This window comes from Lepidochelys kempii, chromosome 12 (assembly GCF_965140285.1).
Source record: "Lepidochelys kempii isolate rLepKem1 chromosome 12, rLepKem1.hap1, whole genome shotgun sequence".
Taxonomy (NCBI): Eukaryota; Metazoa; Chordata; order Testudines; family Cheloniidae; genus Lepidochelys; species Lepidochelys kempii.
Genome location: NC_136391.1, coordinates 2,098,909 through 2,125,231, shown reverse-complemented (window position 1 = coordinate 2,125,231; position 26,323 = coordinate 2,098,909). Strand labels below are relative to the sequence as shown.

Genomic DNA, 26,323 nt, shown 5'->3' with positions numbered 1-26,323 from the left:
CTGATATTTTATGATTCTATGAAGGAAGACTCCCATGCACTGCTACAGGCTGGGGACAGACTGACTAAGCAGCAGTTCTGAAGAAAAGGACCTGGATTACAGTGGATCAGAAGCTGGATATGAGTCAACAGAGTGCCCTTGTTGCCAAGAAGGCCAAAGGTATAATGGGCTGTTTGAATAGGAGCATTGCCAGCAGATCGAGGGAAGTGATTATTCCCCTCTGTTCAGCACTGGTGAGGCCACACCTGGAGTGTTGCATCCAGTTTTGGTCCCCCCACTACAGAAGGGATGTGGACAAATTGGGGAGAGTCCAGCAGAGAGCAAAGAAAATTATTAGGGGGCTGGGACACATGACTTACGAGGAGAGGCTGAGGGAACTGGGGTTATTTAGTCTGCGGAAGAGAAGAGCGAGGCAGGATTTGATAGCAGCCTTCAACTACCTGAAGCGGGATTCCAAAGAGGATGGAGCTTGGCTGTTCTCAGTGGTGGCACTATTTCACTAGGAGGGTGGTGAAACACTGGAATGTGTTACTTAGGGAGGTGGTGGAATCTCCATCCTTAGAAGTTTTTAAGGTCAGGCTTGACAAAGCCCTGGCTGGGATGATTTAGTTGGGGATCGGTCCTGCTTTGAGCAGGGGTTGGACTAGATGACCTCCTGAGGTCCCTTCCAACCCTGATATTCTGTGATTTTATGGTGAGAGACTGAGCAGGGATGTAGTGGCACTGCTAACACCTGTACTGCATGGGGGCCCAGAGAGGGACCAGCCTTTGGGTCCCTCTGGCCCTGTGTGGCAGCAGGTCTGTCAGAGTGTGTATTGCCATTAACATGTGCTCTTGATGATGGTTTTTTCCCCTCCCCCAGCACCCTTCTGGTTTTCCATGTCAAAATAGGTCAGCCCTGTGGCCCCAGTACAGAATCAATGCTGCTTGCCTTGATTCTAGTGTAAGCAGTGTCAGGATGAGCTGCACCCTGACATCTGGTGGTGAGGTGTGGCAAGTTGTGGAAAAGAACTTCAGGGGCTGATCTCATTTGCATAGGCACACCCACCCCGCCTAGAATGAGGCCATAGCTGCCCAAATGGTCACTTTGGCTGCTGTGGGATCCCCAGTGTCTCTGTTATTGGGGCAGGAAGAATAAATTGTTATTACCCTGACTATGGGAACTGTGCTTGGAACTGTACGTGGCCTTTTGTTATGCTGGAGGGACTCACCATCAACTAAGCAGCACTCGCTAGGCAAGGGTCATGGGTTCCAAAACTCTGTGAATTGAGAGAGGCTGGGGACAAGTATTAATACTTGGTGGCATGGACCCCTTGGTGAGGGTGTTACATGCTAATTGCACTTCCTCCTCTCTCCACTGTAGAATAACAGAGCTGATTTTGATTCCATTAGAAGTCTAGTTACAGGCTGCTGAGCTGAATTCACTGTGGGCTAATGGTGCACCAGCACTGGGGCTCCCCTGCTACAAGCTGAATTCACCAAAGAGCTGAAATCACTGAGTGTTGTGTTAAGTAGTGGGGGAGCCTGAAGAGATATTGGGGAGCAGTTTGCAGGACGGCTGGAGCGCCTTGTGGACAGGCTGATGAAGCAGTTCGACGTGGAGTTTGTGGACGGCAGGAGCTGCTTGTGGGCCGCGGAGCTGAGTGAAGCTGAGTGAAGGAGTTCGTGGGGCGGCTGGCGGAGCGGAGCGAAGGCCTATGGAGCTGTGGGGCGGTCAGCTTCAGCTCATGTAAGGTGCCTCTTACCCCCGTCCCATTTCCACTCAGGTTGGCAGGTAAAGCTCTGCAGATAAACTTTTGAACTCTGGGGCTGCCCTGACCAGGGACAGAGACTTTTGCGTCATTGGACTTTTGGGACTTTGGGTGATTTGGGGTTGCTGGACTCAAGAACCAAAGGGAAAGGACATGCCCCGATTTGCTTGGGGTGGTTTTTTTTTGCTCATGGGCTGTGTTATGAATCCGGTTGGTGGTGTTTCCCCAACATAATACCACATTGTCTCTCTCTGTTATGAAAAGGCTTTTGCTACACTCAGACTCTGTGCTTGCGAGAGGGGAAGTATCGCCTCTTGGAGGCGCCCAGCGGGGGTGGTATGTATTTGTCCCAGGTCACTGGGTGGGGGCTCGAGCCGGTTTGCATTGTGTTATTGGAATGGACCCCCTAGATACTGAACCCGGCCCTTGTTGCTGCCAACGCTGACGGGCAGAAGGGTTACACTAGGATTTATCCCTGTTAGCGTGTGGTGTAAATACCCCTCCTGTGAGTGTTCCTGTGGGTGGAAGCAGACTTGCCCCCTCAGGTATCACAGGGTGCTGATAGCGGCTGGAAAGGGCCTCTCTTGCGATCAGTGCTGGGCTGGATGCAGGGTGGAGTCTGTGTTCCAGGTGCCCAAAGGCACTTCGGACCTTAGCTTTGAATACACCCCTAAGATTGTAGTTACAGCAGGTGGGCACAGGGTGGCACTAACACACCATGTCTCCCAAGGGCACAGTCTGTTCTGGGGGCAACCTGCAGCCAGAGAGGGGGTGCTGCTGCCCTTCCCCCCGTCAGACCTGATACACTGACTCTGGCCTGTGTTTGAAGGCACACTCGTGTCTAAGTTAACACACAGCACCGACCCGGGAGAATGAGCTAGTGGTTGAGACTGGGACCTGGGGGTGCAATGCTGGCTATTGGCTAGAGCAAGAGAGATGGGCCAGCAGGACCTCTGGGTTCCAGCATTGGCTCCGGCCCCGACCTACTCACTCCACTGAGCAGCGGCAGAGTCTCTGTATGTCGAGCTGCCAACTCCCCTTTCTGTTAGATTCCGACTGCTCAGCGCTTGCCTGGCCCCTGGACGGTACCAAGTGTGAATAAAACAAAACAGAACCTTGCCATGGCTTTTCCTGCTCCTTCTCACTCTTGCCCGCTCACTAGTTTTGCAGACTCTTTAAATAATAGGACCCCCCCACACACACACACACTGTTGCACCGCTATCCCCACCTTCTGCCTGGGTTGGTAGATTTCCAGGTCAGAAAAGCGGGTCCCTCCTGCAGCATCTCTCCATCATTCACCCAGTAACCGCTGCGTCCAGTCCAGTTGCCTGGGGTCAAAATAGAGCATACCCTTTAGAAAGGCCTTGCTGCGAAGACCCCACAGGATGGAGAATCTGCAGCTACCCCCACGTCCAGCACACAAAAGCCCTGTGTCCAAGGTGAGAAATAAGCTGCAGCCAGCTTCTTTAGTTAGGGGGAGGCAACCACAGGGGTCAGCAGAGCTCATGGTGCACCTAGCTGCTGAGTCAGGAGCAGGCTTTCAGCCATGCCAGCTGCCTCGGCTCAGCCATGGCAGGGGCACGGGCCCACTGCACCTGGTGGGCAGGAAGGAGAAGGCTGGGCTGCGGGCAGGTCAGCTGCTGAACTCACTGCATGGGTGAGGGGCCATGGGCTGTTGCCCTGTACGCCTCACCATAGGATGGGTTTGCTTCCATTTCATCCCTCTGCCCTAGTTAGACAGCAGCACGCCCTTGCCCTAGGGCCATCCTGTTAACCAGCATGGGCTACCCCTGGCGGCTATTACAAGACATTATAGCCTGAACGCTAGAGGCCAAACCAGTAATTCTCCCTCCAACCCCAAATCCACCACCATGCTGAAGTGCAGGTAGCCCCTGCCAGCCAGTTTGCTGGGCTGTGGTCAGCAGTTACACGGGCGAGACCCCCCCACAGATGGACCCAGGGTTTCACACAGGATCGCACTTGGGGCGGTTCACCCTCCTGCTGCTCACGCCACCACCGCTACCCTTCATTCTTAGCGCTAGTGTGGGTATGTCTCTCCAGTGCCGATGCAGGCTGACTCATGGTTGCTCCCCATCTCCCCCAGTGATTGGCACAAGTCCAGGGAAAACCTATGTACTCCCACCCCATTCATGGCCAACGGGGATGCCTAGAAGTCTGAAGGACATTCAGTTCCCCCAGCTTTGCTAAGAGCTGCTGCTCTGCAGGTGCCACGGCTGAGCACTTTGCCTTGTCTCAGGGGACGGGGATGGAGGATGGTGAAGTGGGAAAAGATTCCAGGGAAATTCCTTCTAGAACTGCCTGCTTGGAGACATCTGAAACCACGCACCAGCACTGGTACCTAGGAACCACAGGTAGATGTGACATCATGGGGCTTCAGGCTTGGGTGTGGTCTCTTGTTAAGGTAAACCAGTCTAGTTGCCCTCCAAGAAGTCACACATCCACACACTTTTTAAACATTTTTTTCAAAATATACAGTTTATTTACAATTATGTCATGTCTACAGTTTTATGGATAACTATTTCAAACCTTTAAATGTCAGCAGTAGACATTAGGGAAAAGCAAGTCATAGGATCATCAAAAGTAAGAGGCCTCTTAGCAACTATATTCATTGGAGTTTAAGTTTCAAGTAGCCAATGTCTACAAAAAACATTAACAGGATAAATCTGGCAAAAAAGATATTGTACACTGGCTTAGAAGAAGGCAAGACACAAACCTGCAAAACCTTTACCGCTGGCTCAGCTGGGCTCCCTGAGCAACTCCCTCCCGCCCCAGCTGGGATCCCCCCAGATCCCAGCTGGTGGGGTGGGGGTGACTTGAAAAAAGCCCCCTCTGAAGTGATCTGGTCAGAGTCACAAGTGCTACATGCCTCAGATCTTGGAGTGGGGAAAGCAGTACCAGGGCACAGCCTAGTTTGCAATACAAGAGCAGTCATATGAAAATGAGAGAGGCTCCCACCAGGGGTTAGTCTATTGAAGGTTTGGCAAGCACATTAGCAGCAGCTTCCAGACTCTAGGAGCTTATTTAACATCAAGGTCATGAACACTGCATGATGCTTAACATTAACGTCCTGGATTCCTCCCACCAAGCTGGGGGGGAGGGGGGGTATTGGACGCCATATGAACACTGTCTAGCAGTCAGTGCGGTCTCCTGGGGGCGAGGACGCTTTGGAGGCAGCTAGCTGCACTTTGGATGCTCTGGCGGCTGGGTGCTCTTTCCCCGAGCTGTGGAGCAAGGTGCCGAATTTGGGAAGGAGACACATGGCAAGGGGACCCAGAGAGCAGCAGGAGACTGCTAGGCCAGCAAGGCAGAGGGAGAGCTAGAGAACACGGCCAGCCGAGGAGGAGCAAAAAGCAGAGTGGGAATGCCTGCAGCAGCCCCAGGAACAGGGAGGGCAGGAAGCCTGAGGCGGGCGCATGTTTGGCACTTCATCTATCAGGGCATGCTGTGCAGCAGATTCCACCCGTGTATCAGTGGCCCACCATGGGGGAGGGGAAGGAAAGCCTGGGGATCTAAGAATCCCCTATCTTGGCAAGTCAGCTGTGGACAGTCTGGCCCACTGTGAGAAAGGCAGAGTTCTCAGGGGCCCCCCAGCCCACTGGCCCCAGCACCAGACGTTAAGCTAGTTCTAAGGGGAGCAAGACTTCTCCTGGAACTCTGCACACTCGCCCGCTGTCATGTGTCTCCAGGACGGGACTGGGCAGAGGTGGCACTCACAGAGAACACAGACGGCACCTCTGCTCCTGTAACATCTGGCTCCCACAAAGAGCAGGGACTAAGCCAGATGCTTCTGAACCAGCCAGCAGCACAAGGGATCTGTGCTGAGCAGCAGATGCAGAGCAACCGTCTTGGGGTAGGACCCAGGGGCCAGGAGAGCCCAGGCAAAGGCTGCCGGCTCCATCACTTGCTTTTTGGCCAAATGACCGAGCCGTACAAGCCCCTTCTCATTTCCCTCACCCCTCTCTTCCCGCCTTACCGGAGGGGACAGGTAAAGGCGTGGAGCTGAGAGCCAAGGGGAAAGCGGAGAGGAAAGTTAAAGACAGCAGCACTGCTTTCCTCTTCTACGAGGGAGCCAACAGCCCAAAGGCATGCCACAGCACTGAGCGCCCATTGGGGAGTCCCAGCACCCCACCCAGGGGTCACTCGCTCTGTGTCTGTGCTCAGCTGCCAGTGCCAGCCACCGGGCAGAAAGGACAGGGCTAATGGAGGCAAGAGACAGCAGGCGCTGCCCAGCCCGGACGGAGCTGGAAGGGCAGTTCCGGCTCCACAGGCCGTGCGGTGGCCCAAGAGCTCAGCCGGGTTCAGAGGGGCCCCCAGCAGCTCCTGGTGTCACCGGCATCCATATTCCAAACACCCCATCCAGCCAGAAAGGACACCGCCATTCTGGAGCCCCAGAGGAAAGCACATGGCCCCCCAGTTGGGGAGGTCAGATGGGAAAGGAGGGGGTTCTGCTCCCAGCAGGCCCTAGGGCGGCCATTCACTGCAGCACCCTCCTCCTCCCCTGGGCTCAAGGACTCCTAGCTTCTAGCGGGGCTGGCCTGGACAGCTGTCACTTTGGCTGTTACAAGGATTTGAGTTGGGGCAGGGAGAAGGAACATCCTACCCTGCCCCAACAAACCCGACAGACAGAGGGAAGGGACCTGAGCTGGGGCAGAAGCCGGAGTATCATTACTGCAATTCCTCTCCCGCTGGCCACCATGTCCAGAGAGCCTCCAGCCATGGGCCCCTCTCCACTCGGACACCAATGCAGGAGATGTGTCAGACTGGCAGTGCAGCGAGCTGGGATACTCTGCCCTCCGGAGGGCAGGCAACCCCCCAGGAAGAGGCTGGATCTCCTGGTGCTTTGGCACACGGTGGAGAGCAGGGGGACGATGGACTGGCTGGTTCCAAGGTGGGAGGGTGTCGCAGGCACGATTTTGCCATGTGGCACCAAAGCCAAAAGCTTTGTACCCAATGCACGTGTGTGCTGGGCAGGCGGGATTTTGACTGCACGGCCAGTGCACTGGGGAACAAATGGCAGCACACCTCCCACCGGCCCCGATTGCAGAGCAGGCAGTGAAGCTGCAGCCCCACCCCCTCCTCAGTGTATTGTCATGCTTTACTTTGAATTAACAAGCCCTCAGCGGTGGGGCCAGCCCCTGGCATTTGGAGAGCTGAAGCGTCCATCCCCTCACTCCAGTGCCAACAGCTGGGCTGCGTGTGCCTGCCTGCCAAGTCTTCCCCTAAGGCCCAGACTCCACTTTCCCACCTGTAATGGGGAGATGCCGCCCATAGAGAATACAGGTCCCAGCATGCAATGCTTCCCCTTGACCAGAGCCAGGTCAGCACTGGGCCAGGACAGTCTGATGTTGAGTGCAGTGCATGATGGGATCCGAAGTCTCCCTGGCTGCAGCCTGCTCTGGTGTTTACAAGGCAGGTTGCTGGGATAGTTTAGATGCATCTCTTGGCTTGGCAGTTAGTTCTTGTCCCCACTCCTCCCTCCCTCCTTGCTGACGAGCTCAGAGCAAAAGAAACCCAGAGCGTTTACACAGCAGCCACTTGTCTCCTGGCAGACTCACTGCAAAAACACAAAGTTGCTCCTCCACACTGAGTGGTGTGACAACCTTTCAAGCATCATTAGAGAACGCTGTGCAGATCCCTCTTGGGACAAATACCTGCCTTTACCTCCCAGGAGCCAGGCAGAGTGCCGTGAGGTTGAAGCGACAAAAGCCAGCAACACAGGGCAGTCTTCTCCCTCTGCGGTCAAGGGGCTTTTACTCCCAGTCATTCAGTTCTACAAAGGTGGGCGCCCTCCCGACGTCCTGCGGCTGGTGGAAAGGGAGGTGGCAGCGTGATGCACCAGGGACATGGGAGCCAGATGCCAAGCGGGGGAGCCATGGATGTTAATCCTCTTCCTCAAAGGTTTCCTCCGGGATTAGTGTTTTAAATGGACGGTCCCAAAATTTACTAGTGATGCCAAAGCCTTGGGGGAAGAGGCGGGAGAGGAGAGAGAAGAGAGAGAGGCTGTGTGAACTGGCATTCAAAAAAGAGTCACCTGACCTGTCTTATATGGCCCTCGTCATTTCTTGTCTGAGCACCTCACTGTCATTAATGGAGCCCGAGTGGTGGGGAAGGGTCCCCATTGTAGAGCCAGGGAGGCACAGGATAGAGTTAGGAACTCGCCCAAGGTCCCGCTGGGGCTGAACTAGGAATTGTCGCATTAGGACCCCTGCCCACCCCGCCTCAGTCAGTGAGAGCGGAGACGCCCAGGGAGCACAGACACCTGGGTCAGTGTATGGTGACCCCAGGCCAGGTGCATTCTGGGTGGAATGCCGCGGCTCCTCAGAGGTGAATTTAGACTAACTGCAGCCACCAGCGGATTCTGAGGCAAGTAACAACCGAAGTGCTGGGCCGCCAAGGCGATGGGAGGGGAGTCAGGCCTGCGCGCCTCAGCCCCCAAGTGTGAGCTGCCTAGGAGCAGCTGTCAGTCTGAGCCTTCTCTGACACAGCATCTCGGGGACATTTCCCTCACACTGCCAACTCCCAGGAGCAAGGGTGAGCTGCCCACGCTGGTGCCAGGTCCCTGTGCATTCCCAGAGAACGGTTACCTGGCACAGGCACTGTATGTGGTGGCTCCTGTTTGGAAGGGGTTTTCCTGGCTCAGGCGGAGGGAGGGAAAACATTATGAAATCGGCTGCATCTCCCGCCCTCCCCCCAACTAGATATTCAGTATCGACAGTCAGGGAAGCTGTGGCAACAAGTGCTCTGCACCAGTCTGTCATGCTAAATTTCCATCCGTATCTTCAACTGGGTTTTGTAGTGTTCACTTCCTGCCTAAACTGCTGTGTGCATCAGCTGCTGCACTCTCCCTCAGAGGTGGTTGCATTTCAGTGGTGGGAGAAGGAGCCATGGCTCAGAAAGCTGCATGAGCACTAGTCCCCCCACCAAATGCAGGCATGTCTGAGTGCTGTTGAGTGCTGCTCCAAGAATCATTGCTGCTTTGCTGAACACGGCAGAGCGCTGGGGCACCATCCAGAGTGTTTGCTCATTTTGCATTTGAAGATTAATATTAAATTTAGTTCAGATCCTCCCATGCTCCAGGCCCATGAGCCCACTGGGGATCCTGCGTATGTGTGTGGGTTGCTAGCCGGCGTCAGGGTTCATGCCACTGCATCTTCTGTGCCATGGTTACCCACAATACCCAATGAATATTCTGCACTGGACTAGTGTACAGGGCTGGGCCTCCACGCTCCCCACCGCTCCCAGTGGAGCGAGGGCTGTAAGGGGACTAAGGCCTTGCTAATGGGGAGGAATACCTTTGATTTATGGAATTCATTCCATTTGAAAGAGACACTGGTAAGATGCAAGGGAGTTTTTTTAAAACCCAGCACTGGCCTTTGGGGCTCTGCTTGGACAGCAGGAGAGGCAGAGCGTTTCCAGTGAATTGCAGGAGTTCCTGGGGAAAGCTGGAGGGTTTTTAAGCACATTGGTGACTAAAAGCAGCCATGGAATGAGAAGCAGAGGAGGGACCACCTCCCTCCCTCTGGGCCCCAAACAGGTCACCACTAACACAGCCAACCCTTGCCAACCTGAACAACCCAGGTCTCCTCTAGAAACAGCCCCCGACCGCGAGCGCTGCATGGATCAGAGAACCCACGGCCTCAGGAGAGGGGAGGAGCGCAGGGGCCAGCTGCCTGTGGGAGGGGAGCGTTTGCAGCCAATGTCCTGCCGTCAGGACGGCATCAGCTACCCTATGTACAGCACTTTTCTCCTGCCTGTCTGGAGACCTCGGCCCCGCCGCAGCGCACGGCATGAGCAGCATGGTTTTAGGGTGCCTGTACTGTGGGGACAGTGTAGCCTTGGGAAAATCATTTAATCCCAGTGTGCCTCAGTTTCCCCATCTGGAAAATGGAGATAACTGCTGCGCTCCTGGGCCAAGGATCACTGGAGAAGCAGAAAGGGGTACCCTGGACCCTGACCTTTCCCCCAGCATGAGGCAGTAGGGATGTGCCTCTCTATCTGCATATCCTGCAGGCAGCTCGGGTAGCGCATCCTCACTGGCTAATGGAAGAGGAAGATGCAGAGAGCCCAGGGCTGGTCAGATAATGCTGGCTAGGCAATGCCCGAGGATATAAGCCTCATACTCCATGCTGCAGGCTACATCTGAGCTTTAATTTCTATAAGAACCTTTCACCCTAATTGAAACAGTGGCAGGCTACATCTACAGTGCACACCACCAGCGGCCGCAGCACATGGGACATATGTAGCTTCACACCACAGCGTGGATGCATCTTGTTTGTCACTGCGGCGTGTAGCTACATGGGTCAGTGAAAGGCTTTGGCATGGGGGAGGCAGCGAGGAAAGGCTCCGGCTCCGGCACCGGCAGCATCTACATTGCTCTTTGTGCGTGGACGAGTGGGGCATGCAGTGTATGTACTCGACATCCCTATAAAGAGTGCTCAGAGGAGACGTAACCTCAGAGCTTTAACAAAAATTTGTTAGAGGATTGGGTCCTTCTCCCACCACTGAAATGCAGCCACCTCTGCGGAAGAGTGCAGCAGCTGATTCACACAGCAGTTTAGCAGGAAGTGAACTCTACAAAAACCCAAGCGAAGTTACAGGTGGAAATTTAGCATGACAGACTAGTCACCCAAAGGGCTATTTTAACCGGTCGTTGGGGCCAACACCCTGACCCCTGCCTAACATTTAAACAGGCGCTTTAATTACCAGAAGCAGTCAGGACTTGCATTATACCCCATCAGAAAGGCTACAAGCCCAGTGGGAGAGTGCCCTTAGCACTGCTGCATTTTAGTGCCAATTCAGAAAGCAGCACCTACTTCTTAAAACCTTTGGACACACTTCTCAGCACCTAGATTTTCCCATCCACATACCTGCCAAGCCCTTGCAGAGCTGCAGCTGACTAGATGGCTTAATTTCTAACAAAGAGGAACATTATTGAAATCCACCCAGCCTCTACATGACCATAGCTTCATTTACAGGCTTAAAATCCTCCCAAGTGCAGAAGTCACGGCTGAATGCACCACTTTAACTCCGCCCTCTTACACCAATAGAATCACACAAGCTCAACTTCACCTCGCATACTAGGGCTCTGGTAACAAGGACACTTTCTACAACTTCAGGTACACGTGTGCATCTGTGCACAGGCCCTGTTACCTATGTCTGCACACACAAGGGAGTAGCTAAGGTTTGTTTCAAATGTAAAAAGCTCTGAAATAGGATTCTTGGTAGACTAGGAAGCATCTGTTTGCAACTGATTCAAATTCATTTTTTATATATGTTTGTATGTAATTGTAGAGTATTAAAACTGCACATTTAATAAATCAAAGTAAGTTTTACGACTCAAGTACACAACTTGTCTTAATTTTTAACCATGTGCTCATATACTGTGCAGTATTAAGACTATTTCAAGGCACATACACATGGGGCAGAGTTAAGGCTCAGTAGAGTCAGCCATATGTACTGGAATTTCCTGAGCTTGATTTCAGCCCTGATTAACGTGAATCAAGAGGGGGAAAAAGCATCCCACGTTTTCTTCACACATCAGACAGTAACTGGAGGAAAACGGACTGACAAGAGAACGTACCACCACCATTTGCAAACCCATGTTGGGGTGTGGTATATGTGTCTGTGCCATAACCACCAGTCTGGAACGCCTCCACTGAGTCCGATTCAACTTCTCCACTGCATGTGTAAATCTCCTGGAAACTCAAAACGGGGCCCATGCTTTTAATCAGATGTGCCTAACTTCAGGTACCCACGGCCACATTTAGGCACCACAATAAGTGGTTGCTGAGAACTTGCAGCTTTTCTTGACCCCAGTAGGGGCTGCCAGGGCTCAGAATCTGTGAGGATCAGGCCACGTTTTTCTTTGCCTAAATGTGGCTTTGGGTACTGAAAGTTAGGCCCCTGTGATTAAAAGCGTGGGGCCAGTTTTAAGTCTCCAGGAGGTTTACGCACACAGGCGTGGAGCTCCAGTTGACTCAAGGGAGAAGAGCAAAGACTGGGGGGGGTTAGGAGATGAACAATGGTTCAGAGACATGCCATCCCCAGCCCCAAGGCATGGATGATGCAGACCTAACGAGCACAGTCTGACCTTGGCTCAGCCACGTGGTCTCAGGCTCCCCGGGGGTCAGTGGTGTTCGCTGGCCGCGTGTCTGTTCCGAGGCACAGCGGGAAGGAGGGGAAAGGGGCAGGTACCTGATTTTTGGTGTTCGAAGTGGTGCTTCACATGATAAGCCTTCAGTCCATACAGGTAGGTGCCTTTCTTTGGCGAGCCATAGTGCAGGTAGTAATGAGTCATGTCGTAGACGACGTAACCAAACAGCCCGCCAACGAACACAGAAATGCCAACTGCTTCAGGTAGGAGCAGACGCAAGAGAGTGTAGAAAAACCCAATCACCAGCGATGCAGGCACGGGAGGGAAGACCAGACGGGAGCTGTCGAATGGAGACTGTAAGCAGAGGAGCACAATGGGCAGGGTGAGTTCCTAGCGCGTTTAAGGAATCCAGGTGGGATACTCTCCTGGTTCAAGTGACCCAGAGAGAGAGGGGGCAATATGAACAATTAGCATCAGATCAGAAGCTACAAACACATCTGCCTCTGCTCCTGTGGTCTACAACCAGCTACGGTGGAGCCCCTCACCGGTCAAAGGAGCTGTGTTTAAGGCATCATGAGGGAGCTTCCGAGCAGCGTCAGAAGCATCTACTAGCGCCTGTTGCAGGTGCAGGGGCGGTAGATTGGCTACGCTGGCCAGCTCCCAGGGGAAGCTGATTTGGATCTTGGCCCCTCCACCTTTCAGGGGGTTAGGGTTCTTCTAGCTGCAGCAGTGGCCTCTTCTAAAGCTACTCTGCCACCATTCCCACCACTAACAAAGCTAGAGGTTGCCAAGGCAGCTCAGGTGCCCACAGAAGGGTAAGTTTGTTAAAAGCTACTTTTAACCATCTAAGTCTCAACTTGGTCAGACCCCTACCTGGTGCAGACTGGCATGGCTCCTTGGAGTTCAATCGAGTGACGTTGATTTCCACCAGCCAAGGAGCTGGCACTGCATTCATGGATTTGGGATATTAAATCACAAATCAACTCGCCCAACTTCTAGTTATCCGACAAGACTCAAGGCTTCCGCATTTCCCCATCACTAGGGCTAAAGCATCTACTGTCTTAGAAGGGACATGGCGCCTCACCCTGCTTTGAGTCATTGAGAAACAACCCTGTGTCTGCAGGCTTCACAGGTGCTAAAGCGTTTCCAGTCACCATTGAGAAACTCCAGGCAAACGCCCCTACATCTGGAGTCCTGCTGCATATGGCTTGAAATGCCACGTGCCAAGAGACTGGCAGGTTGCCACTGGAGCTGGCCCTGTGCGTGTCTAAGCATGGCTCCGCAATGTCAGTCAGACCTTGAATTTTAGCTTTCGTGGCAAAACCGTTGCTCTGGGCAAGTGTAATAGCACTGGGCGGTGCTCCTTTTCTAAGCAGAGAGAGGACACGAGTCACTGACATGCATGACTAGGCTCCACAATTCCCATGCCCGAGCCTGTTATCTCCAGAGATCCGTTGTGCCACTCCCTACATTGCAAGCAGGGGTGAGCACTACTCACCTTGTGATGCTGGCCGTGCAACAAGAAATGCAGTGTGATGAGATAATAGTTACTAGCAGGAGGCTTCATGTGGAAGAGAAACCGATGGATGAGATACTCTACTAAGGACCACAGACACATTCCCAGCACGAAGATGAATGGGAAGAAGTACTTGTGCACAGGGATGGAATACTCTACATGACAAGGAGACATGCAGCTATCAGCAACCATGCATCACTACCACTGCTAGCAAGCAAGATAGGGGATCACGTCACATTTACTTTGTACTTCCCAGATGTATTGTATTTCCCCTTTAGCAGCTTCAGACATATCCATCCAGACCCTCTTGGAGAGCCAGGAGTCTCCTCTCCTCTCCTCTCCCCTGCCAGCCAGGCTCTGTTCCGGCAATAAGCTAGCCTTACTGCTAAAGCCTGCTTCATGGCCATGGGTCATTTCTTGACTTGGCCACTGCAAACACCTCTGGTTTCTCAGTTCTCCACCCTCCAAATGCTGTGGTCAAGATTCTCCTCCTCCCCTTGAGCAGCACTGACCATGTCCACCCGCCCTGTCCCTGGGGCTCAGATGCTTTCAGTGATCTCCATTCCTTCCGCATCTCCTCCTCTCTCCAGACTCTGCCAGCACACCCCATCTCTTCCCTCGTACCCCCTGCCCCCCCAATGTTCACTGGATTATAGTGAGAGTCCCTAGCACTCGGGCCTTGCGGTACCTACCCACTTCCCCACTAAATGCTGCTGTAGTTCGTACTTCTAGTGACACACGCAGCCCTCAGTCTCAGCCTGGAGTATGCCCCCACGGTGCCCCCCAGCCCCGTGCCCTAGGGGATGCTTCCTGCAGACAGCAGTTCTTACTGAAAAAGGAACAAGGTAACCCCCGCCCACCGACACAGACTGTTCAACTTGCTACCAGCTGAGGCCAGGAATCCGACTACTACTGGTCGGACACTTCAGATCTTTAAAATGGGCGTGAGACAAGCCCCTCCTCACGGACGGAGACAAGCCCCTCCTCACGGACAGGACGACCTGTCACAGATCAGGCCTCAGCCAACAGCACAGAAGACTCACAATTAGCTTTGGGGGCGAGGGGGGGAAGAAGGGGAGAAAGCCTCAACCCAGAACAAACCGGTTGCCCAGGTGACTCTGCGAATGCGTAGCGGTGCTCTCCCTAGCCCCGCTGAGAGCACAGCAGAGCTAACACTGCAGCGGGCGGGGGGCACCAACACACACACATGAGGAAGTCTGCGTCGCGTCACAAAGCCTTGGCAAGAGCTGCTGCTGCCCTCCTGGCTGGCTCCTAATGCAGGGCACTTGGATCCTCTCAACAGGCGGCGATCTAGCTACAGGTTTGACTGGACTTCCTGAGCCCTGCGTCACTGGCTGTTTGCGCCAAGCTGTTCCCTGCCTCATGGTCTTTTCACCACAGCTTCATTTCACATCTGCCCTTCTCAGGCTCTGGCTCTTGCCCTGTCCCTGCTCTTTCCATTTAGCTGATCCCCCAGCCCCTAAAATAATAACAATGATGGCATTACCCTGCTCTAGGCTGCCATCGCACTCTTCACGCTGCTCATGTGTTCTAGCCCTTCCCCCACCCGCATCCGCCTGGTCTATTTCGGCTGTAAGCGCAGCAGGGCAGAGACTGTCTGCTACTGTGTTTGTACAGCACCTGGCACAGCGAGGGCCTGTTCTTAGCTGGCCCTTGGGCACTGCTGCCATAAACGCGATTGTTCATAACAAAGGCGCAAAGGCCGGCTGGAGGTGGGGCACAGAGGCAGCACTTCAAGCTACTTTTGACTAGCTTTTAAAAAAAAACAAAAAACCCCCAAACCCCCCTCGATTCCAAGCTGAAGGGGTCCCTTTAAGACCCCAGCTAACAGCATTTGCCAATGATCTTCTCCAAATGCAGCGCCCCCTCCAGCTCACTGAGTTGTACCCGTGCCACCACGGCAGGCTCTGGTGGGGCATGGCCATATGACACCAGGTCAGCCTGCCAAGAGGAGGAGGAGGAGCGCCCCCTCCAGCCTCCCCCTGCTGTTCACCCGCCCCTGGCCACAGCCCACGCTGGTACCAAGTAGCATCTCCAAAGGAATGCAGCTCAGGGAGGAAAACAGCACATTGGAAACAAAGGCGGCAACATGGTCTAGCTGCAATTGTTGCTGGCAGGAGGGTGGCCAGTGGGGGATTTCACACAAACAAGCCACGCACTGTGCGAGGCTTGTCCAGCACCAGCAGCACTGCGGATGGGCTTGTCGAACAACCGAGCAGGGCTGCAGACTTACAGCGCTGGCTGTTTCTTTTGCTTCTATTCAGCTGCAGAAGTGGGCAGGGATGAGTTGCGAGCAGCATGCCCCACAGCAGGTTAAAGGCCACTGGAGATGGTCTCTGCAGCCCCCAAAGCGCCATAGTTGTGGGTCCCCTTGATTTGTGGGACCCCAAAAAAGTGGAATCTCAGCTTTTATGCAGCTGAATTTCTTGCCTTTTTCCTTGTAAAGATAACTAGACAGTGTCCACGCTGGAATTGTTGCAAACTCCTCCCAGGAGCTTGTCTCCAGTTCCTACTAGGAATAAGGCTACGATTTAATCATGGCGATCACGGCAGTCATGGATTCTGTGACTTAACCGGACCTCTGGGACTTCTAGGACTTCAGGAGGCGGAGGCGCACACCCATGCCCTGCAACTGGGGTTGGCTAGAACCAGGACCCTGCAGCCCCAGTCCCACGGCTTCCGCCAGGAGCTGCAGCCCCACACCATTCTGGGCTTGGTGGGGGCTGCAGCTGGAGCCGTGCACCCATCCTGCAGCTGCAGCCAGCTCCAGAGCGGTGGCTGTTCCCCCCCCCCCCCCCGGCTGCGTCCCCTGCTGGAACTGGGGCTGTACCCCTTGCTATGGCGTGGTGGGAGGGAGGCTTGGCCTGTCAGTCCCCCCCACGGGGCTCCATTCCTCCCCCCTACCTAGCCTTGTCCCCCAGTTATTTTTAGTAAAGTCATGGACAGTCATGGGCTCTGTGAACTTTTGCATATTACCCGTGATCTGTCTGTGACTTTTACTAAAAATAACCAAGACTTCAAGTTACAGAGACGCCACTATTTACAGGGTCAGACGGGACTCTACTTGGGTGCCTGCTGCTATTTTCAGCATGGTAGCTCCAGCAGAGTTAGCGCGTGAGTGTTTCCCCAACCTGGAATTACATCTCCCCCTACTGTGTAGAGGCACCCGGAAGGGCTAGACAAGGAGTTCTAGTAAAGTGGGCCAAAGAGGAAATGGCTTGCATCTTTGCTCAGGATCCGGCCATAGGGAGCTGGATAATGCAGGCCTGCCGGGTGTGTCTGGAGTGAAGCACCACAGGAGCCGAATCTGGCTCCAGTGCTGCAGCCCATGGGCTTGCGCTCGGTAGGAAGCTTTGGGGGCTGGACAGACGACAGAGAAGCGTTGCGCACTTGGCACAAGTCACTGGACTGGTACAATATTTTCTTCCTCTTATATGCCTTGCCCAAAAGCACCACCGTGATGGATGGATTACAGCTGCCCCAGACCACAGCCCCCAGCAACCGGACTTCTGCAGCAAGCCAGTGATCTGGTGCTGCTCACCAGCTGTAACACTTAGCCCAGAGCGTGGGATGGATGCAGGCAACCATGGCTGTGACTGGGTTTAAAGGAGACCGGATGTTATTTCAAAAGCTGTACTTGACAAAAAGGGTTAATTTGCTACTGTTCCATGCAACTAATTGTAGCTTCAAACATGCACCAGTGTGGTGGGATGGTGGAAAGCAAGCCAGCCAGCCCCCCATCCCCATGGCCCTGCACACGCACAGATTTGGCCCCTTCATGCTAGTGGGATAGCTTGTGCCAAAGTACATGCTAGCGACTCCCATCAGGAAAGCAGGGCTGCCAGGATGCAGGTGAGTGCAATCGGCTTAAGGGACCCGGATTAGACAGGGACAGGTGGAAACGCGCTGGAGTTGAGTACCTGTTGTGAATGACGAGAAGAGTCTGGTAGTTCCCTGCGCAAGAGATGTGTAGCAGAACCAGCTGAGATACAGCACCACGGGGATCCACACCATGATAACGATGTACCTAGGGGGTGGAAGAGAGGAATTCGTTTGAGCAAATTCACAAGCCTTCTCCATGCTCTATGGCAAACTTAGGGCTTGTGCACACTACCACTGGTATTGGTAGAACGTATGTCACTCAGGAATGGGAACAAGCCGCCCCCCTGAGTAACGTAATTTACACTGAACTAAGCGCCAGTGTGGATAGTGCTATGTCGGCAGGAGAGCTTCTCCTGCAGACGTAGCTACTGCCTCTCCTGGGAGTGGAGTTCTTGCGCCAGCAGGAGAGCTCTCTCCCATCAGCATCAAGCGTCCTCCCCAGACGCGCTGCATCAGAGCAGCTGGGCCACTGTGGTGTATCTAGTGCAGACTAGCCCTTAGCTATTCCAAACAGGGCACGTGCTTCGGGAGATATTTGGGCAGCTGTACCAGTGGCCCCAAAACCAGCCTTCTAGCTGCTCTACACTTCATAGGCCCTCACCTCCTGCTCAGGCTCAACAGAGAGAGGGAGGAGGAGACCCAATTCAAACTATTTGGGAGAAGAGCTTTAGGTGGCAGCCATCCTACATCCTAAAGGAGCAGGCCCTGGTACCAGAGGCTGCTTTGCAGGGGAGTCAGCCCAGTGGCTTGGGCTGTGCACAACTACAGCAGAGACTCAGGCTCAGTGTCCACGTCTCTTGCTTCCCATCCTAGGAATGCTGTCGAGGAAGCACTTCTCATTGCTTTGCAGCTGCTCCCCTTCGCTTCATCTCCTGAGGGGCACTGAGGGATGCGGGAGCAAATCTCACCATGGTCACTGGACACAATATTGACTGGAGGATAGTAGGTGACAGAGTAGAGAGCGCGAGGGCTCCAGCAACACCTGGATGCTCCAAGAAGCTCCCAGATGGGATGTGTCTTATTATCTGAGCTCGGCCCATTGTGGAGTCACTGCACTGAGCTGGCTTTCCCTGTCGGACCCCAGGAGCTCCCTGTGTATCCAACAGGCCCAGCTTCCCTCCCCTTTCCCTGGGGACATGGTCGCACAATGAACGTCTGTATTGAGATTCTGGTCTTGGAGGTGCCAAGAAGCACAAGCCCTGGGGGAGGGTCAGACAAGGCCAGACCTGCTGCAAGCCTCCCTCAGGCGACACTTACCATGCTGTTTTAGAGAGGGACTCTATGAAATCCGAGTGGAACAAGCGAATTGGCCGGTCCACAGGCTGATGCACCCACTCATCATATTTCTCCCCCAAATGGCCCACCTGCCAGAGCAATGGTTTGTACCAGTCCACGAGATCCTAGGGGAGCAGAGAACAGGGGGCAAGAACCTTTAGAACCAAGTCGCTAAGCCATTTTACATTCCTCACCTAGCACAATCCCTTACTGAGTATTACTGGGTGATGTCCATATCTCCCATGGAACATCAGGGTGAGCCAGACAGCTTATTCAACCTGCATCCAAGAACTTCTCCCCTATACAGAGCAACACCTAAGGGACTTTACCCAGGCTCAAGGTTAAGATTGCTACATTAATATGAGCTAGGACACTTCCCCAGGCCGGGGAGCTGACCGGCTATGCAAAAATTAAAAACGGTAACATTGTATGTCCATCATAGACTGAGCTGTTTGGTTCAAGGAGCTGAATCTATTAGAGTTAGGTGGGAAGAAAGGACCTCTCTCTTGCCCCTACTCCCCCTGCCCCACCAGCGACTCCTGCAGTGAAGCTCTCAATTGTTGGTAACCCAGGGGTCACTTTCATATTTGATTTTAAAAGCTGCCACCGAACTACCACAGAACTTTCATCCCTCTGCACAAACCCCCAGTGGCTGCAGAGGGAAAGACTAGGGGGTTCGTAAGCCCAGAGGGTGCAGGAGAGATATCGTACTGCTGGCTAAACGATGGCAGCACAGAATTACAATCAGCTCTCAGTATTGGAAATGGTGAGTGCTGCTCACTTTAATACTCATGTTATTATTTGAGCTCCTCTGTGGGCCAGAATTTTTTTCTCCCTAGCATTAGAAGTATGGAAGTGTCCAGAGAGTTTTTTGTAAGACACTGTGTTTACCTGCACTGAGATATATGAGAGACACATACACTCCCTCCCTCGCACTGTGATCAGACAGGCAGATCCCTGTGGCAAGCCGGCCCCCTAAATTATGCAGCAAAGCCCTCTGCAGCCCTTGGGGGTTTGTGCAGAAGGATGAAAGTTCTGTGGCAGTTGGTGCCAGCTTTTAAAATTGAATATGAAAGTGACAACTGAGAGCTTCACTGCAGGAGTCGCTGGTGGGACAGGGGGAGGAGGAGGTTTGGCAGCTGGGTGGGGGACAGGGAAGACAATTTAGGGTGGGGATGATCAGAAGTGCTCTGTGCTGGCCTGATGTTGCTTTCCCTGAAGTCAGTGGAGCCAGAGCTCACTGGAGGCTGAGCACTTACAAACGCCCTCACCCTTGCTTTATCACAGGCAGTGAGTACAGGAGACCAAGGTATCGTGGCTAGATCGCTGGGGCTGGGGCTGCTCAGGTTCCCTTGCTGATTCTCTGTGCCAGGAGGTGCTGCACACCATAATCCTCCGAACTGTTTGAATGCCCGGATCTCACAGGAATGATTACACCCTGGTTTACGCTCTCCTAAGCGAGCTGTGCTGTGCTTTCGCTCAGAGATGACACTGCAGCACCTGCCACCTCCTGCTGTCCATCATGCCATCCTAGTGCTGCACCGGAAGTGAGCAGGAGACATGTGGGAACGGGGTGGACCAGCCATTCCAGGCTGCCACACACGAGAGCAGCTTACTCTGCAATGTCTTCATTCCCCCTTTGCAAAGATATTTGGTGCTTACCAAGAGCAGGCGAGGGACACGTTCGGGAGGTATTGCACCAATTGGTGACTCCAGATGAACAATTACTGAAAGGACAGCTGGAGTGTGAGCTCCAGTGGGTGAGGAATGGAGCACAGCAGGGACAAGAGGCAGAAAGGGGAGTAGTGATATTTTACGTCCTGGGTGAAGAGACTGTAACAGCCATAGTGGAGTCACTCAGGCAGCCCTGGGTGTGCTCTACCACAGCACTGAGAGCCAGAGAAAGAAACACGTTAGTGCAGAAAAATCCGACTGTGTCTGAGAAACTCTCTCCGCATGGCATAGTCTGAGCAGCCTGAGACGGCAAGGAAACCCCTGGGCCCTTGAAGCCATCCATGCCCCCTGCAGAGGCATTTCTGTACCCTGGGCGCTAATATAGACCACAAATTGGAATTCCAGGAGATCTGACAAACAAGACTGCAGCTGCTTCACGATGGCAGGCGGCCCACTGGCTGCATATCCAGACCCTGCCTGCCTGGGCACAGTCGAGGAAGTACCCCTTCACATAGAATCATAGAATATCAGGGTTGGAAGGGACCTCAGGAGGTCATCTAGTCCAACCCCCTGCTCAAAGCAGGACCAATCCCCAACTAAATCATCCCAGCCAGGGCTTTGTCAAGCCTCACCTTAAAAACTTCGAAGGAAGGAGATTCCACCACCTCCCTAGGTAACGCATTCCAGTGTTTCACCACTCTCCTAGTGAAAAAGTTTTTCCTAATATCCAATCTAAACCTCCACCACTGTAACTTGAGACCATTACTCCTTGTTCTGTCATCTGCTACCACTGAGAACAGTCTAGATCCATCCTCTATGGAACCCCCTTTCAGGTAGTTGAAAGCAGCTATCAAATCCCCCCTCATTCTTCTCTTCTGCAGACTAAACAATCCCAGTTCCCTCAGCCTCTCCTCATAACTCATGTGTTCCAGTCCCCTCATCATTTTTGTTGACCTCCGCTGGACTCTTTCCAATTTTTCCACATCCTTCTTGTAGTGTGGGGCCCAAATCTGGACACTGTACTCCAGATGAGGCCTCACCAATGTCGAATAGAGGTGAACGATCACGTCCCTCGATCTGCTCGCTATGCCCCTACTTATACATCCCAAAATGCCATTGGCCTTCTTGGCAACAAGGGCACACTGTTGACTCATATCCAGCTTCTCGTGCACTGTAACCCCTAGGTCCTTTTCTGCAGAACTGCTGCCGAAGCATTCAGTCCCTAGTCTGTAGCAGTGCATGAGATTCTTCCATCTTAAGTGCAGGACTCTGCACTTGTCCTTGTTGAACCTCATCAGATTTCTTTTGGCCCAATCCTCCGATTTGTCTAGGGCCCTCTGTAGCCTATCCCTACCCTCCATCGTATCTACCTCTCCTCCCACTTTAGTGTCATTTGCAAACTTGCTGAGGGTGCAATCCACACCATCCTCCAGGTCATTTATGAAGATATTGAACAAAACCGGACTGAAGAGCTCTGCCTTGGTACACGCAGCGGGGTTGCAGAGATGCAATCTGTGCAGTCAAAGGGCATGTCTACGTGGCAAAAAACAAAACCAAACCCATCCCAGTTGCAGTGAGTCTTAGATCCCAGGTCATCTGCCTGGGGCTCATGCTATCGGGCTAAAAATAGCAGCAGAGCTGCTCCCGCTCGGGCTCTAAGTCCCACCCACCTCGCTGGGTTTCAGAGCCTGAGTGGGAACGGCTACGCTGCTCTTTTTAGACCTGTAGCAAGAGCCCGCAGCAGCTGACCTGGGCTCAGACTGGCTGCGGTGGGGTTTTGGGCAGTATAGATGCGCCCAGAGATGCTGCAAGTCAAGTTTGCAGGTTTGCTTCCAGAGCAGCAGCCTCAGAAGGGGCCAGTGGCTCTGACATTGGAGCCTCCTTTTCCGGCTCTAGGAGCTGGGAAGCCTGGCACACACCCGCTCCAGGCACACCTTAGCTCAGAGCTGCCAGGTGTGCTATACGCACAGGGTTCCAGGGCTGCCCAAATGAGTCCTTCCATCCAGTCCCTCCCACGGTTGCACAGTGGCCCCTCCACATCCTGCTCCACTGACACGGACAAGGTGCAGGCAGCATGCCCAGAGCAACGTCCTTGTGCACAGACACACTCCATATGTCTGGCTAGGCCGGAGGGCTCTGCCTGGGTCACCCTGAGATGCCCATATCTAGTTGGGGCAGCTTGATTAGGCAGTGCAAGCGTGCAGCGGTTTCTTCTGTGGGACTAATGCATCTCACAGCTGCAGGGTGTTTCTAGATGGCAGCCCAGTAGCACACGGTCCCACCCAAAGCCAGCAGCAGTTTCATGCGTTAGCCAATTCTGTTATCCTTTGTGGTATTTGGGTCAGGGCAAGGAAGCACAGGTGGCTTGATGGTGCCAGGTGGGAGGTGGTGGAGGCCCCCTGCACGTCAGCGAAGCCAACCACGATGCTAACCCTCTCTCCCACAAACAGCAGGGTGAGCCAGATAACCTGCGGTGCTCATGTGCAAACACAGCAATGCCTCAGGCGCTTTCCACAGGCTCAAGGTGAAAGCTGCTGGATCACTAGGGGCTGGAGCACATTTCCAGGCATCCAAACCCTGACAGGGCAAGGAAACAAACTGTCAGCAAAGGTGCCAAGAGCAGCCTGAGATGTTTCATTTTAGAGACACTTGAAGCAGTCAGCAGCCAGCACAACTTGAAAGAACCTCTTCTAGTGACCATTAGATTGGCCTTCCGGGACCCCAAGGAGAAGGAGCTTACAGCATTCCCTAGAGTTTGTAGTTTCTTGACTGCAAAGAGCTCCCAGCACATTTGCTGAAGGGACAGGGTTTGTTCCCCGAACTGTAGCTATAACTGTGTCGCCCAAACTGAAGGGCGCAAAAAAAGGTTACACATGCCAGAAGCAAGTGCCATGGGATTCGCTTCCCTCCGTGTGAGCGACAGGCTCCCTTTCTGAGACACACCAGTAGCCAGTAAAAGAGCATGTGGAGTAGAGGTAACTTTGGGACTCTCAGGAGAGGAAGAGTCGAGCTGCCAGCACCCGTTTCTGCCTGCTGAAGAGAGCTGGTTAATGAAGCCGCCTGGCTGCTGACCATGACTCATGGTACTGACTGTGTGAAAGGCGAGTCAATCTAGGGAGATAAATATCGCTTCCTCCTTTATCCCTCCCATGCCTCAGGACAGATTCTGCTCCGGCCCAGCTACTTGGCTAGGCATTGCTCAAGGAAGTCAGAGTGTCGCTATGACAACATGGCATCCAAGCCATGTTATGAGTCATTTGGCTTATCTGATGGACTGTAGTGTCACATACCAGCTCATTACAGTGCCTGCCTGTGCCACTCCCCAGGGCGCCCTGGGTTGTGAGCATAGGCGGCAGATATTGTAGGCTGGAGAAGTCTGTGCTCCCCCAAACAGCCTGGTGTGGCCCTGCTTACGCTCCATCCCCAGGCCTCCTCCTGCCTGCTGTTCCCTTCTGTTGGCAAGAGCTGCGGTGCACACAAGACCCCCAGGCTGGAGACATGCCGTGCCACCCGTCCTCCCAGTGCTGGAGCTGTGCTGCCTGGTGCTCTGGGGGCACACCACCTGGAGCTCTGGGGCTGGGGACAGGTGAGGGGGTGCTCCAGTGGTGGAGGGGGACAGATGGGGCGGGGCCTTGTGCAGACGGGGAGGGGCCCGGGGCTAGCCTCCCCCAAGGGCACGTTCACCCACCACCCATGGTTGGGAGGCATCTCGCCAGCACCTGCCCTCAGCATGAGACAGCTTTGTCCCCAGCCTCTGGTAGCACAAACCCTGCCTTCCAGAACTCCACAGGCCTCACTTTTTTTCTTTCCCTCAGAGACAGGGAAGTGTTATTGCCATTACACAAGCATCTGGAATATCGCGTGGTGTTCTGGTCTCCCAAGTTTAAGAAAGATGAATTCAGACTGGAACAGGTGCAGAGGATGGTGATCGAGGAATGATAAACCTACCTTGTAAGAGGCGAGTCAAAGAGCTTGGCTTGTTTAGCCTCACCAAATGAAGGCTGAGGGGAGATAGGATCACTCTCTATAAATACATCACATATACAAATACCAAGGAGGGAGGGGAGTTATCTAAGTTAAGCGTCAATGTGGACACAAGAACAAGTTCCATCAACAAGTTTAAGCTTGAAATTAGATGAAGGTTTTTAACCATCAGAGGAGTGAAGTTCTGAAGCAGCCTCCCAAGGGGAGCAGTGAGGGCAAAAAAACCCTAACTGGCTTCAAGACTGAGCTTGATAAGTTTATGGTGGGGATGGTGCGATGAGACCACCTACAATGGTATGTGGCCCATAGGTGACTGCCTGTAGCAAAAGTCCCCAACAGCTAGAGACAGGGCACTAGATAGGGCAGGCTCTGGGTTACTAAAGAATTCTTTCCCAGGTGTCTGGTTGGTGGGTCTTGCCCACATGCTCAGGGTCGAATGGATAGCCATATTTGGTGTTGATAAGGAATTTTCCCCTGGTCAGATTGGCAAAGACCCTGGGGTTTTTTTTGCCTTCCTCTGCAGTGTGGGGCACGTGTCACCTGCAGGTTTAAACTAGTGCAAATGGTGGATTCTCTGTAACTTGAAGTCTTGACTTAAAGATGTGAAGATTTCAGTAACTCAGGGCTTGTCTACACTGGCAAGTTTTGTTGCCAAAAACTGCCTTTTGGTGACAAAACAGCAAGAGGCTACACACTACACTGGCTCTGTGAATGAGGGGAAAGCAGTGGACATGTTATTCCTTGACTTTAGCAAAGCTTTTGATATGGTCTCCCACAATATTCTTTCCAGCAAATTAAAGAAGAATGGGCTAGACGAATGGACTATAAGGTAGATAGAAAGCTGGCTAGATCATCGGGCTTAACGAGTATTGATCAATGGCTCCATGTCTAGTTGACGGCTGGTATCAAGTGGAGTGCCCTAAGGGTCAGGCCTCGAGCCGGTTTTCTTCAATATCCTCATTAATGATCTGGAGGATGGTGTGGATTGCACCCTTAGCAAGTTTGAAGAGGATACTAAACTGGGAGGAGTGGTAGGAGGGTAGGGATAGGAATCAGAGGGACCTGAATAAATTGGAGGATTGGGCCAAAAGAAATCGGATGAGGTTCAACAAGGACAAGTGCAGAGTCCTGCACTTATGAAGGAAGAATCCCATGCACCGCTACAGGCTGGGGACCGACTGGCTAGGCAGCAGTTCTGCAGAAAAGGACCTAGGGATTACAGTGGATAAGAAGCTGGATATGAATCAGCAGTGTGCCCTCATTGCCAAGAAGGCCAATGGTATACTTGGCTGTATTAGTGGGAGCATTGTCAGCAGATAGAGGAAAGTGATTATTCCTCTCTATTCGGCACTGGTGAGGCCACACCTGGAGTATTGCATCCAGTTTTGGTTCCCCCACTACAGAAGGGATGTGGACAAATTGGAGAGAGTCCAGCAGAGAGCAATGAAAATTATTAGGGGGCTGGGACACATGACTTACGAGGAGAGACTGAGGGAACTGGGGTTATTTAGTCTGCAGAAGAGAAGAGTGAGAGAGGATTTGATAGCAGCCTTCAATTACCTGAAGGGAGGTTCCAAAGAGGATGGAGTTTGGCTGTTCTCAGTGGTGGCAGATGACCGAACAAGGAGTAATGGTCTCAAGTTGCAGTGGGGGAGGTCTAGGTTTGATATCAGGAAACACTATTTCACCAGGAGGGTGGTGAAACACTGGAATGCGTTACCTAGGGAGATGGTGGAATCTCCATCCTTGGAGGTTTTTAAGGTCAGGCTTGACAAAGCCCTGGCTGGGACGATGTAGTTGGGGTTGGTCCTGCTTTGAGCAGGGGGTTGGACTAGATGACCTCCTGAGGTCCCTTCCAACCCTGATATTCTAGGATTCTAACTTGCCAACACAGGAGGCTTCACTCATGCTACAGTGACAACAGCTTCATGTATTGTAGTTGTCAAAGGGCCTGGCCACAGAGGAAATCACTCTCTACCTCCCCCATCCCTCCCAGTCCCAGTAGGTGAAACCTACAAGAACAGGAGGATGGGAAAGGCCCATCTGCACAAGACCAGTCCACGGAGTTCATGTCCAGAACTCCTCTTCCTGGCCCCTAGACTCAT

At 53.3% G+C, this 26,323-nt stretch overlaps 1 protein-coding gene across 1 annotated transcript in view; it reads right to left on the bottom strand.

Moving 5' to 3' along the window:
• Nucleotides 1-4,251: 4,251 nt before the first annotated feature.
• FA2H (fatty acid 2-hydroxylase) overlaps nt 4,252-26,323 on the bottom strand; it is a 75,030-nt gene continuing 52,958 nt past the window's right edge. The window contains exons 3-7 of the mRNA XM_073307081.2: nt 18,543-18,685; nt 17,324-17,430; nt 13,365-13,537; nt 11,968-12,220; nt 4,252-7,732 (exon numbers count right to left, since the gene is read on the bottom strand). Coding sequence (XP_073163182.1) covers nt 7,653-7,732; nt 11,968-12,220; nt 13,365-13,537; nt 17,324-17,430; nt 18,543-18,685 — 756 coding nt within the window. The 3' untranslated portion in view covers nt 4,252-7,652. The remainder of the gene's footprint in view (nt 7,733-11,967; nt 12,221-13,364; nt 13,538-17,323; nt 17,431-18,542; nt 18,686-26,323) is intronic.